Raw genomic sequence first — 14871 nt, 5'->3', positions numbered from 1 at the left:
TTGAAAAGTGTCCTGAGATAACTTCTGTTATAAATTGGCGCTATACAAATAAAATTGAATTGAATTGAATTGAAAAAAGATTTCCATCCTACAGTGACACAATTCCAATGTTAGTGATGGGGTCCAGCAAGTTTATATGAGGTTCAAATCTTCCAAAGTTAGACTCCTTTCAGTACCAGATCTTCTCTTTGTCTCCTACAATGTGCCTCTGCTGAGCTTCGGTGCTGGGTTAGCAACATAAAGAGAGGAATTTTGTACTGAAGACTAACTTTGGGCGATATGACTTGATTTAGCTAACTCAGACTCAGAATGAAGACTCTAAATCACTAACACTGGAATTACGTTGCGGATGGCTTTGTGGCCAGTATGGAGAACTAAAATTCTTTCAGTGCAATGTACATATAGGTTATTTGAGCGTTGTTATAAGACGGACAGGAATAAAGATGTTTAGGTCAGTCACAGGTTAACAACTCTCTTGCAGTATAATACAAGCTTTTAATAACTACAATCAGTGTTAATGTTGAATCTACAGAAACCTATACTTGCTGATTGGCTCATGCCATTTCTTGTGGAACCAGTAATAATGACTTTGCCATTATTCTCAGTAATTCATGCTCTTACCTCTGTAATCTCTTGCAGGTACTTTCGGAAGTGGTTTGCTTTTCAATCTGGCATACAGAGAGGTATTGACATCAGCAGCAGGCAATGAAAGACTGAATAGTGGTTTGACAATGTGAACACATTCCCTTAATTTTAATACTAGATAGTAATTGAGATGTAAATTATTAAAGTGGAATTGTTTGAATAATTATACTTTGTCTTGGTGTAAAACACATTTCCTAACACACCTGTGCTGTAAATGTGTAAATGCTCTATATTTGCATAAGTTAGCAAACTGATTTGCATATTTACCAGACAGGATGAGAATAAATGGATTCTGTAATACATGTGTCATTGTAGCTTTGATCCTTATGTGCATTAAGGGGACTCATTTCAGGAAAGGAAAGTGAGAGAACAGCCATCTGTTTAGGTTATTTTGGTCTGTGGGTCTCTCTCTTATTCCAACGGTTGTGAAAGCGGAATTGACCTTCTTTACTGATGCATGTATACCCCACACAAAGAATTTGTAGATCACCAGACTTGTAAGAGATTTGTCTTCAACTTAACAATAGACTTACATTTAGACTGATATATTTTCCACTGTGCTTTCTCAACCGTAATAGGGTGCAGTGAAGAGACTGACCTTCTTAGTTTATTCAGTAAGCTGCCGTCATTTTTCTTGATGTCTTGAACAATTTTCTGAAGCTGCCTGGAAAACAGAAAAGTGACATAGTAAAATTAATCTGAATTTAATTCATTCAAATTCTGACAAGGTTTACATTTGAGTTTTGCTTTTTGTAATGGTAAAACATTGTTTCACACTTTTGTTTCTTGTAGATAAAAGTTACCAGATGAAACAGAATGCTTTAACTGACACTGCAAAAATTGCGGTTTCATTCTTGTCCAAAGCACCAAATATAGACATTAGCAAAGCATTAGCAAAAAGCGATATTGTGCCATTGGTCAGCTAAATATCTGCTAGCTAATAACTGAAGTTCTTACCGAATCTTTGCTGTAGCAGGAGCAGCGAGTTTACCTAACGTATCCATATTCATGTTTAATCCAAGAGTTTACATTTTTGGCCCTCATTCCCCTCGTGCATTACGTCTGTGCTGCCAGATTGCTTGCAGAAATGTAAATGAACACTGTGTTTGGCTAAGAGTCACGTCTTTGTCATAGAGGGGAGGGAATTTTTTCTAGCCAGCCACTCAAAGAAAAATCACTTCTCCTTTCCTCTCCCTGTCTCACACACATACTCAAAAACAGATTTCAGTCAACACGCTTTCAACGTCTTACATCACATCTCTCTCGACTCTTTTCAGTTCCACTTGCATTCAGACACTACTACTTTAACTGCTGCTTATAGCAATGTATACATCTGATCACCTGAATGGGGTTGCTGGAGGCAGCCTTTAGGTTAATGTTGTCTTGTTTTTGGAATAACTCTTAGCAAGGTCAGCCATGCTTATATCCAACAGAAATGTCTCTATTGGCTTTCATTTCTTAACATTCCATCATCTGCAAAGAATTGTGCCACTGTTTTAAAAGCATCCTCACTGATATTGTCATTACTGATGTCACTGTTTGACACCGTTTGCACACATACATTTTTAGTTACACATCTTGTTTCGATGGAAGTGTAAGGAGGGTGCATGTTTTTAGCTCTCGACCGGTCTATGTGCAAGGTCATCCATGGTGTAATGGAAAGTACCATGTTGTAATTCTTAGTATTTTCTATATATGACAGGACTACAGTGTGTGTGTGGTCACCACAGGGATTTTTGTTTTAGTTTTTTTTGCGAAATTTATGGCTCTGCCATGAGAACAGTCAGCCACTGAGGAGGAGAAACTAGGAAAATGTGTGGTGTGGTATCAAGAATTAAAAGAATTAAAGAGACAGTTTTTTAAGGAACCAGCTGTGTATGATTCATGATGAGAAAACAAAAAAATCCTTAGTCAGCTTTTAGTCGTTTAGGTCTGTGGCTGCTAAGTTGGAAATTAATAATAATAATAAAAAAAACTTGCTTACGAGAATTTTGAATTCCTGTCACCTTACTTTTCCAGTTCATTCCCTATATGGAGCTGCACTATAAATCCTTGCTATGTCACAGACACAGAGTGAATAAGTGGCAGAAAGTTTGTTTTATTCCTGGTTATGTGAGATAGTTGAAAATATTGTGTTATATAGTAACTGACCTACTGGAGGGGATTACATTTCCAGTCAGATCTAAGTCAGTTGTGTAGCTTTGATAGTTGTGGCAATATATCCAGATCTTCTCGTAGTGTTATGTTAATTTAACTTTCTAAGAAGACCAGTGGACACTCTCAGTGCTACAGCAATAACGTGCAACTTCCTGGTTCAAGTGTATGATTAACCACATAAAAAGAGGAACTGAGAGTATGGGAAGTATGGGAGCCCAGGACTGACAATACCACATACAACAAAATTAAACTGTAATTTTGATTTACATGTTAGCACCACTAGCCTCACTTCTAACCACTTAAACCACTTAAAATGAATGTAAAATACATGATAAGCTCAGTAAAACATTAAAATGGAAACATGGATGGAAACACTTGTTTAAATCATTACAATGTTGTAATGATTTAAACATATAAAATATGTTTTCACATCAAAATGTCAAACATCTATTACTATGTTATATTTTGTTGAGTTGTGTACTTAAATTATCCCAAATGTTTCCAACAATGTACAAACTCATTTATTCAGGTACAGGTTCCAGTCAGAGAGCGAGAAAGGAAGCCAACAAACGTAACCAAACGTGAAGTGAATAAAACTTTAATACACTTTAATACCACGTCTGTGAACAATTTCATGTCTGATGCATTTTCATGAGCAATAGTGGGTGTTTACAAATACAGACAATGCATGATCCCACGCTACTTCACCATGCCAGCCAGCTATGTCTTTTGTTGTTGTTTTGATGTGAGAAATTACATACTGCGCATTTAAAGCTTGTATTTAACCATAATAGAAGGTCAGTATTATTTTCCTTTTAGCAATAACGATGCATTTACAAAAACCTATTTATTTCGGTTTAGTTTCGGTTTCCACTTCACTTTAGATGTAATATTAATGTGAGACACAACAACACACACACAACAAAACACACACACACAAACACGCACATACACATGGGGATACATGAATCCTCACAAACAAGAAGAAACACATGCAGCCAAATGTGCAGGTGCAGTCAGACAGACAAACAGACTCTCACACACAAACATATACACACACAGTAAGTATGTAAGTTTTATATTATATATACATATTACACACAGGCATATATCATATAATAACTCCAGTGTACTAGAATTTATTACTTGGTGATGATGATGATAATAACACTAATAATACTATTATAAGTACTACTATATGTTGAGGGTATTGAATGCTATACAGATTGTAAAGCCCCCTGAGGCAAATTGTGATTGTCATTTTGGTCGACATAAATAAAATTTGACTTGGCCATCCCAGTGGGTATGAATATCACTCTAGATTGTGTGAATAAGTGTTACCATATGTTTTATAACAAAGGGAGATATGAGAAGCAAAGAATGGAAGGAGGAAGGTAAGGTGAGCAGAAAGGACAATAAGATTGAGGTGTGTGATGACAGCGGTATAAAAGTGTTACTTACGGTTGGTGGACGAGACTAAACTTGCTCATGTCATTGTCAGACAGGCTCTGTGAAAGCATCAGAGAAATCAACTGTAAACACATGGTGACAAGTTGAACAAAAATGAGAGACTATAGAGTTCACAAATGACTGTGATTCCTTATAGCAGAGAGATGATACTGTAAGTGTGTCACCTTCCCTAAATACATGCATTGGAGCAGTCATTCTATTTGGGCTGCAGCGTGCATCACCTCTTAGCTTACAGGAGATGGCAGCATATCACTAAGGGCCATTTCAATAGCACACTTTTTTGACTAATGTAACCCTCATCATTCCATCATTCTAAACTAAACCAAAGAAGAAAAGTAGACATACAACATGGGAGCTGCAGGGTCAGAGAGGGTTACAAACATGATATAAATGCATATAATAGATAGAAGCACTTCAGTCTTACAGTTGTAATTTTTGTTGGTTAGATACTGCTCCTCCACGGAGAAGTTACTGGGATTTGGTGCCTTGATAAAGGGCTCAAATATAGTATAATGCTCAAGGATGGGAGATCAAAATGAGATCATTTTATTGATGTACTGCATGTGGCTCATTTAATGCTAAAATGTCCGAGTGACACAAGTTTCTAAACCGACATCTCTCAAAAATATAGCAAAGATAAAAATATGTGTTCTAAGTGCTCTTGCCTAGTTGCCTAGCCTCCATTGGGATTTTTTTTTGTTGTTGTTGCATTTAATGTCTGCTTTGCAGTAAGGCAATTGTTATTCGTAAATGAAAGAAAATGATTACCATAAAATATGCAACAAATCCCTCTAAATTATGTATTTCCCTCTTCATTCATAATTCATTGCTCCAGGTCGTTACTTGCTCTGTCTCTTCTCTGTTTTATATTTGTTGTAATGTAAGGAAGATCCATGACAGCAAATGTTTGTGAAAGTTCGGATATTGTGCGTTTAAGTTTGTAAGATGTCAAATGAACAAATAGAGAGAGGCTTGTGATAAGAGGTTAATGTGTGAGGTATGAGTCTAATATGGCCAGTTAATTTAGATATGAATAATGTATGGCCGGCCCTTTATCTGCAAGGTCTCCTGTGAAACAAATGTAATGATATACGGGTCTGATGCCTACATTCAATTATATAGTGTTTTTTTTTCAAAGCTGTTTATGATTTATATGAGATATTCCACAGGGAGGGGCTTGATAATGCAGCTTACATTACCTTACCTTAATATGGGAACTGTGGTGCAACAAAATCATGTATTACTTCTAGGAATAAGCCCATAGTACAGTGAAAGCAGAGCATGTGATTTAATCATTTGTAAATCAGAGAGAGAGATCACTTAATATGAAAGGCTTTACCTCCTTCAAAGAACTGAACCTTGGCCTCACAGATACACACTTGATCATCCCACTGACTTACAGGAGAAAAAAACGCATCGGTATAAAATCAGACTTAGCCTTTTGACACCGAATAAAATATCAAATAGTCCGCCCCAGTGGATACTCCCAGGCACTGCTCCCACATTGAATTATTTATAGGAGTGTCTGTGCTTGTTCAAATGAGACACAACAGCTCTACAAGCTGCAGCCTCTCCATTGTACTACAAACCAGGAGCCCTCAATCAAAACAGCACTCGGCCACATCTTCATTTCTTTTTTACATTTTTATAACTTACATGCAGTCCAATTAGCATTTGTGGACGAAAACTACTGTCCCCATGGTCCAGTCTTTTTCTAGCTTGAATTCTTTTCTGCAGTTGAGTGATTTGTGTGAAAATCAATGAATGTGCTTGCCAAATTCTGAGCTGAAGATTATTTGAATGAATGCTTCACCAGTCCTTAGTTGGTAGTATTAGCAAGGCTGCGACTCTACAGTCAAGCTAGAAGCTCTCTGAGGCCATATTTAAAGGCCCAGTGTTAAGGATTTAGTGGCATCTAGCAGTGTAGTTGCTGATTACAACACCCTTGCATCACCCTCCCATTCCAAGCGTATAGAAGAAACTACGGTGGTGGAATTTTTTGCGGAAAAGTGTGAAAGGCCCTATCTAGAGCTAGTGTTTGATTTGTTCTGGGCTACTGTAGAAACCCGGCGGTTCAACATGGTGGACTCACCACTCACCCACAATATCTCATTCTAAGGTAAAGAAAGCACAACAATGCTTTCAGGTGATAATACACAAATGAAAACATAGCTATGAATATTATATTCCAATAGATTCCCGTCAATGTTACACACAGGACCTTTAAGCACAGCTTGATCTAAATGTTAAAATGCTCTAACAATGCTAACATGCTGTTCCTTAGCAGGTACAATACTTACTGTGTTCACCATCTTACTTTAGTATGTCAACATGCCAACATCTGCTAATAAGCAGTTAACACAGTACAGCTAAGGCTACTGGAAACAGTTCTGCAGATATTTTGAGACCAAAGTACTGGACAAACTACAAATCTGACCTGCTGCTGGCACTGCATGGGAAGTCAGTCTCACCAAGGTCATCAGGATTCATCTTTTGATCATGAATGTCTGCACCAAAATCCATGGCAATCCATCCTGTAATTGTTCAGTCTGAACTAAAATGATGGACCACCCGAATGACAGACCAACATTGCTGTCCCTACTTATTGCTAAAGAGACATTCTAGGCTGGACAAAGATTGCCAGGATTGTTTCTTCTGTCTAAAATGATTACATATAAAAGATTAGTTTTTCCTACACTCTTCACAGTCCGTTCTCATTCCCAGGTCATCAAATACAGCTGCAAGTGGTGTTCAGTTAGTTGCAATAAGCAAATTCACCACTTCATGCCACTAAATCTTACAGACTGGTTCCTTTAAATCGTAGTACCTAAAACAAACTAATTAATTCTAACTCATTATGCAAAACATAAGCATGCTAACAATGACTGGTTCAAAGAGGTCTGTGCTGTAGGACACCTCTTCAGATGTTGTGCAAGATCACCTTAAGCCCAAACATTCAAAAATCCCTGGTTACAGCTGCCAAACCTTCAAGCACATAACCTTTAAAGTACACACCTTTTGTAGCTTTTCAGCAAGAGTTCAGAGTCAGTGTGAAATCTCAGTTTCACCCAAAAACAGGCACATGGACGACCACTTTTTGTTTCGGTCGCATGTGGCTGTCTGTTCTGTTTGAATGGCAAGCAGCAAGCGGAGGGGTTGAGGCATGGAACATTTGTTAATGCTCTTCTTTGAAATGAGTTTCATTTCACGATAGAAAGAGCAGCTTCGCAGCTACATGCCCACAAAATTACCTTTGGTTCTTTCCCAGCAGCTGTGCAACGTCTCATGACTGTCGTTAGGTTAGAGACTTTCCACATGTTCACAGATCTACACTAAATGTTCCAAAATCACAAGTGTAACAAGCTAATTATGGTTTAAAGTGTTTTTCTCCTTTAAGACACAAATAGTGCGCTCTGTTTCCTTTATAATCCATTACAAAGGGACTGTGGCAAAATTCAAATTAGATCTTGTGAGGCTAGAATTGGACTACATTAGCACCTAGTCTCTGTTGAAAATTACATTTGCTCTTTCTCTTTTGCCTATATACATTTTACAAAGCTCCTTTTTTAAGCACATATTTGTATTTCTGTGCATGCCTGATACCACCAACAAGGTAAGCATGTGATATATATGAGTGCATAGGCTGTCCTTTACTGAGTAGCCTTTGTTTGTAGTGTTGATGTCATCACAGGCAGGAGTTGAAAGTGACATCCTCGCTCAGCAGCTACACACAGACAGCGTCACAAAGATAGAGGCTGACAGTTCTTTTGATCTACTACATATCTCTTTTAACCTGTCTACCTGTGTGAGCGAACGTGGCATCAAAAAGATGGAGATTGCCTTTATCTACACTGCGCCGACTGACTGTCATTCCCATCCACACTGTAGTGTACAGCCACCCACCACTCAGACAGAATTAGATTGTTCCTTTTTTTCACCGCTCATTCTTACCACTGTGATGAAGAGATGTTGTAGGTGTAATGTGAAGAAGGTGCATTCGAGGCAGAGCCCGTTGTTGTCTTATGAGAACAGTTTAAATCTGCGTTGCCTACTTACTTGAGGATTTTATGACCTTTGCTCCATCTACTGTATAAACATCATATGAATATGCAAAGTAAGCCAAAGGCAATGCTCAGCAGCACGCTGGCTGGATGACATTCAGAGCCCACAGTACAGGCCCTCTCTGGCCTTACACACATGCTGAGTTACTGATGAGTCAAACTGAACTTATCATAAATAATTATTCTTCATTTTCTGCTGTATCTCTGGCTGACTGCTGGCCTACATAGGTTTAAGAAAAATGTTTGTGATCACGCATGTTTAATAAATTCTCAGGGATGCCTCGTAGTAGCATTGGTGCAGAAATGTATTATAAATTTAAAGATCCCCTTCAGACATGTTTTAAGACATATACAAATATTCTCCTTTTAAAAAAAGAAGTTCAGGACAAGATGTCACCTACTTTACTGAAAACTCCATTCTCAATCTTTGTGTCCTGGAGGTTTCCATATCACTTGTGTACGGACTCAAATACTGGACCATGATTGGTTGCTAAACTAATTGTTATGTCACAAAAGCATGCTTGTATGTACATGTGAAAGACAAACTTTGCTGCTTCAGATGATGATAAAAACTGTCAAACAGAGTGTGTGGTTTTAAGAAAGCATGTTGTAATGTAAATACAAATAAATATCTGTTTTAGTTCAATCAAATTTATAACATAACTGTGATCCAACCTTCTAAAGCATCAAAGTTTACAGTTGCTGTTGTAAAATCCTCTTGCAACAGGAAGTGACATTTCATTGCCAGAGACAACAGCAGCTTGTTTGTCAGAAATAGAAGAGGAACTGGATAGTTCCAATGAGCAACAACACTCATAACTGAAGAGGTAAAGAGTGCCACCTACTGAAACTCACTTCTTCATCAGCAAATCCAAGATAAAACATCTCATACTTACAGTAATGACTTTTTAGTTTTTTTTTAGATGTTAAAACAAAAATCTATGAGGATGCAGATTGCAGATTAAACACCGCTCTGTCTAAAACACATGGTGTGGTAAGGACAAGGTACAAGGACACACACTTTATATACACAGAAGGCTCTCTCATGACAGTATAATGGTCAATCAATCAGCTAACTCAGTAATTCTCCATCCTCTCTGTCATATCCCCCTTCAGAAGAGCACTTTTATTTGTTTATGTCACCACATTAATACAACTTTAGGTTGGCTTAGCATTTATCCTCCTGGTAATCGTTTTTTTCTTACCTGCCCAGGGACAACAGATGCACATTAGCTGTTAATTCTGGTGCAATTACTTTTAACTGTGCGCTGTCCCTGCAAAAATAAAAAGTACTACAGTAGCTTTACAACCCCACAGGGGGCCCTCTCAGGGTTTGAGGACCACTAACTAACTATTTGTAACTAACTACAAATGTTCAGAGGTGGAAAAAGTACACACATCCTTTACTTAAGTAGAAGAAGAAGATACCTGTGTAAAAATAGACTCTAGTAAAAGTAGCACTGATTCAACTTCTTTACTCAAGTAAAAGTGAAAAAGTACAGGCTCCAAATAAACTCATAGTATCAAAAGTAAAAGCTACTTTCTGGTTTCTTTGAAGGACATTTCTACCAGCTCTTTCTGTGCAAAGCTAACTGAAACTTTGAATAGGATATACAATATAGTGGAGGGGGGTTGGGTTCCTCCTCCCCAAAATGTTATTTGACTACAGACAGTGCATTTTGACATAATTTTAGATCATTATCATTATAATATTTAAAAAAACACACAGGTGATAGTTTTTCACATTACTGATTTATAATTTATTTATATATAAATATAACTAAATATTGTTTCTAGAACAGCAACAACAGCAAATTCACTATATAAACTCAATGATATCTCACTGGAAATAAATCTAAAATGTCTGTAAAATAAATCATATTTCTGACACATAGACACCAGTCAGTATCAGTCCTTCCTCCTGTCCTCTCAGATTAATGACAAACCAACACTTAGACTGCAGACAGACAGCTTTATTCATTATTAGATTAACAAGAATGGTCGTCAAGTCAAGTAAACTGCACCGCGTCTTTCTGTCTGTCTGTCTGCTCTATGTGTGTGTCTGGAGCTGAGCTTTGCCCTCTGTTTTGCAGACAAGAGGAAAGAGAAGCGCGACCATAAAGGAAGCAAAATGTGGTAACACTAGGCCCTGAACACTGTATGTATGACTATTATGATCCTTAGGCTGTTTTGGTGCCCTGCAGACAGTGCATCATGCAAGGTGAGTGTTTGGGTGTGTAGCGCAGTGCTGTAATCAATAATTCCTCTCATATATAATAAAACTAAAAGTACCAAGCCTGTTTTGCAAATGTAAGGAGTAGAAAGTACTGATATTTGTGGAAAACTGTAGCGAGTAAAAGTAAAAAGTTGTAAAAAAAAACACACCTGGAAAAACGTATACAGTAGAGGTAGGAAGTACAAATAATGTGTTATCTCCCACCTCTGCAAATGTTGTTAAATTGACTTTCACTTAATTTATTACTATAATACCCGATTCAATATTAATCGATCCATCATTACACATGTGCTTGCATGCAGTAGATGTTGTCACTTAAGAACTAACAATGACAACCTGCTGGTGGTGCTAAATTAAAAGTCAGGGGTAGGTAGTCACCAAGTACGCTTCATCCTTCGCGGAGCAGAAATATCTGTACACGATTTTATAACAATCGATCTAATAGTTTTTGAGATATTTCAGTGCTGGACCGACTGATTAGTATGCCTGCAAAGCACACTTGACTAGTTTTTTCCTCGGCTTATTATATCTTCCGTCATCGTTTTCGCCACTACTCCTCCCGCAGGCGTGTTGATCGCAGCTACACAAAAAAGGGCTTACCAAATTTTGCGGCTCGGGTGAGGACCTTAGTGCTGCTGGACGTTTCTAAGCGTTTTTCGCCAAAACGGGGTTTTGCCGATAGAATCGCCCAAAAACCGCGGCGCCAAAAAATGACATGAGTTGTGTATTGGAAGAAGGTATGGAACGCTGACAATAAACTGCCGTTTCATTTAGAGGTGGAGCGGGGGAGGAGGAAAAATTGTGTCGAAAATAAATTTGTAAACTGCTCTCGCAAGGCCACAAGATGCTTCACTCTACAGAAAATAACTTTATAGATAAAAACGTAAGGTTAAAATTCGTTTGGGGGGTCGCCGGGGGTGACTACCACTTGCCTGAAGGCGCTGTCAGGACACAAATGTCTTTTTGGCCGGGGAAACGCACAGCTGCGCCAGCAAACACCCTCTTCACGGCCCATCTACTCCCCATGTTAATTGGGAGAGGAGGAAAGTTTGAAAAGGAGCTCGTTGAGACCTGTTGCTTTCTCAAACCACCGGAGCGCTGCACATTTTTAACTTTATGGCCACTGAAACTCGGCCAGTCCTATGTCAACAGGACGGCATGACGGGATGCTCACGGTCTTTTCGGTTTTCTCCATTTCGGTCGTTTCCTGGTCCACGCGTTTCGGGGGGAGTGGGTTCATTTATACATGTTTCGTGTTCTTTCTCAAGAGGTTCTCAAGTCTGCTGGTCTCCCCTGGTTGCCACGACAACCAAGAGCCTGCCTGCTGAAGCAACAACATGTAACACGCACACACATAGCCTACAGAGGGAGTGAACCTATGATTGGTAGCTGGCCTAGCTAAGAATAATGATCATGGTATTTAAGCACTCATGGGCCAGGAGCAGGCACACTCCATCTTTAGGAATTTTCTAGTTAACATTACCATTCCTAGAGCCACGCTGTTACCAAAGTCTTCAGAATTGATCCTCTGGGAACCTTGAATATTTGCCGCAAATTGCATGCCAATCAATTACACAGCTGAACCATATATGTCAACCTTGTCGCGTCACTAAAGGAAAAGTCCGGTATTTAAAAAAATCTTCATGCCAATCCGTTCAGTAGTTATTGACATATTTCAGTCTGGATCTAAGTGGTAGACATTATTGCCATAGAGTCGCAGCAAACAACAGTAAACACAACTAGGTGGAAAACATTTTTAATTGATACTGTATAACTGTGAATGTCTATCAGACTCTGCAGCCTTGAAGCTGGTTGAATTCAAGTGTGCACACCCAGTGGTTCAGCTAGGTGAAATATTCTTGTTCAATACTGCATGGGTTTATCCAACCTTAATAGAGGCCAGGTGTGCTGGCTGTCTGTAGCTAGGGGATCTATCAATCAATACACATACTGTATTTATATGTATTTTTCAGATCTAACTTGCACATCAAAGCCTCTGCTCTGTAACATAACATTCATTTTGACCGATAAAAATCCACAGCGAGCATATTTGAGGGGAGATAAGCCTGTAAGATATAGGGGAAATATTTCAATGATGCAATATCCCACCTGAAATAGAATCAGTTCAGGGTCAGTGAATAATGAATAGAAGAGTAGATTGTTGCTCTCATTTGTTCGCGAGGCAACAAGTGTTTTTAAGTGGCCATTAGAAAGATGCATATGAATGGAAGCTTCCACAGGCACGAAATGCACAGGAGGTACGACTGAGATATTATTAGAATCCCTTACAATAATATCAGGAAATTATAAACCCATGCTTCAGTTATTTAACTGCACAAAATCCTCTTTAAGCAGTTCCCCCCACGCCCATGACTGTAGCAGATTTAATGATACTTACTTAAATAAGTAGGGATCACAGCTTTATTAGCCCTAAGTCTCATTTCACACTTCTTACTCTCTCCCAAACTGACACACTGACAGTTTTCACCTGCACGCAATGTGTCAGCATGCGTCTCAGGAACATTGTCATGCCCTCGTAGATTGCACACCCAATGTGGATAATGGAGACAAAGCAATAAGTCATATCAAAGCAGAAGTTGCAACTGATGTACTCACTTCCATATTAGGAGGGCCGCTGATTACACACCAAAAGAGTGTGGGAAGTACTATGTGTATGTGAACACTTCACACGTTTCATATCCTGTAAAATCTCCCCTGTTTTTCAACCTTGGACATTTGTACAGGACTTAATGTTCATAGTAAAGTTTATTCTTTAATTTATTAAACATATATAATTTTTAAAGGTTTAGGATTTATCTATATCTAAAAAAACAAAAACAACTCCTGCAATCTCATTTGACTTTAAAGAATGAAAATGTTGCAAATGTTAAGCATTGTAAACTGGACTTTCACTTTCAGATTTATAGTTGTTTAAACAGGCACAAATAGCTCAAGGAGATGTAATTATTCTGCTGTTTTTAATACCATAATCATAATAATAAATTCTAGGGAGGATTTGTAATTTTATGTAATTAGAATAACGAACTGAACACAACCACAACCCAGATATGATCCTGAACGGATTAGTAGATTATGTAACTGCAAGAGGGACAGAACGAGCATTTCCTGGAAAATTCAGGTGAAGGAAGGAAAATGAAGGGATTAACTCACCAAAAGTCTCTTTCCATCAATTTTCAGTCTGTTTATAGTGACAGCACACTCTTGCATTTTGTTCTAAGGGCAGTAAACACATATTGATTTAGTTTCGTGAATGAACAACACAGATTATGCCATTTTAGCATCTACTAGTTTCCTGTTTTTGTATTTTTTTCTTGTACTCACCTTGCACATAAAGAGGGCTAGTTGAGACGGGTCCCACCCCTCACACTCCTCTCTGGACGGCAGGTTCATTTTTTTCTCAACAGAGAGCCTCTGAGCAGGAGTGTGCTTTTGGAAGTACAGTCATAGACTGACCCGTCACGCACCGCGGCTCCAACACACCGGCCTGCCACAACAGGGAGAAGTACACACAGGGAAGTCACCTCATTGAAACCAACACATATCTCCGTCTTCTCCTCCATCCATAAGTAATGTGGCAATTCGTGGTATTTAAAAAAATCTAAACCTGTCCCCAAGATTGCATTAAGGCATCTGCAAAAGGGAAGAAGGGACTTCCTCAAAGTGACTCTATATTAAAGTCTTCGGAAACAAAAGTGTCATAATAGAGTGTGTGGCTTTACTTTTACCTCCCAGCTCGGGAATTCACTTCATTTACAGGCAGAGTGTGTCATTTATTGTACATTTATTTTTATATCAAGATTTGATCATGTTTAAGGTTGTAAGACTATTCGGACCGTAGTAGTGAGGGAAATGATTGCTGAAGTGGTAATAATAGCCGCACTATCTGTAATGAAAGTCATGTGTAGAGAGTGTGTTCATTCAACTTTTGGAAATTTAACGAAGACAGGAAATTGGGTGTTTTTTGTTGACTAGCATCTCTGATACAAGAAATATGACTGTGATCAGGCATGTCGGAGAAAGAGAGATTTAAAAATATGATAAAAAAGACTTCAAATTAAATGAATTTTTCAGTTTTATCAGATTGAGACATGTACTGTTGGCGATAACAAAGCCGTACTGGAAAATTTGAAAATTCAAATATTACTTTCGGATATATCAGTCAGTATTTAAAATGTGAGTACCGGTAAGTCAGTGTGTGGACGTCTCAGGCTCAGAAGAGGTACAGACAAGTATCTACCTTTAAATTTAAAATGGATATTAAAGGAATAGTTCAACATTGAG

General features: G+C 38.3%; 1 protein-coding gene across 3 annotated transcripts in view; it reads right to left on the bottom strand.

The window, feature by feature from the left end:
- blnk (B cell linker) overlaps positions 1–14211 on the bottom strand; it is a 21521-nt gene extending 7310 nt beyond the window's left edge. For 2 of the 3 annotated variants that reach the window (XM_035664242.1, XM_035664244.1), the window contains exons 1-5: positions 13912–14211; positions 13741–13803; positions 4264–4310; positions 1244–1309; positions 622–668 (exon numbers count right to left, since the gene is read on the bottom strand). In XM_035664242.1, the coding sequence (XP_035520135.1) occupies positions 622–668; positions 1244–1309; positions 4264–4310; positions 13741–13803; positions 13912–13980 (292 nt within the window). In that variant the 5' untranslated portion in view covers positions 13981–14211. Of the gene's footprint in view, positions 1–621; positions 669–1243; positions 1310–1602; positions 1735–4263; positions 4311–13740; positions 13804–13911 lie in introns of those variants that run through there. The other variant, XM_035664245.1, reaches the window with a different exon arrangement.
- Between the last annotated feature and the right edge of the window lie 660 nt (positions 14212–14871).

Source organism: Morone saxatilis, unplaced genomic scaffold, assembly GCF_004916995.1.
Source record: "Morone saxatilis isolate NCDOM2014 unplaced genomic scaffold, NCSU_SB_2.0 Contig19, whole genome shotgun sequence".
Lineage (NCBI taxonomy): Eukaryota > Metazoa > Chordata > Actinopteri > Moronidae > Morone > Morone saxatilis.
This window is presented reverse-complemented; position numbering and strand designations above follow the sequence as displayed.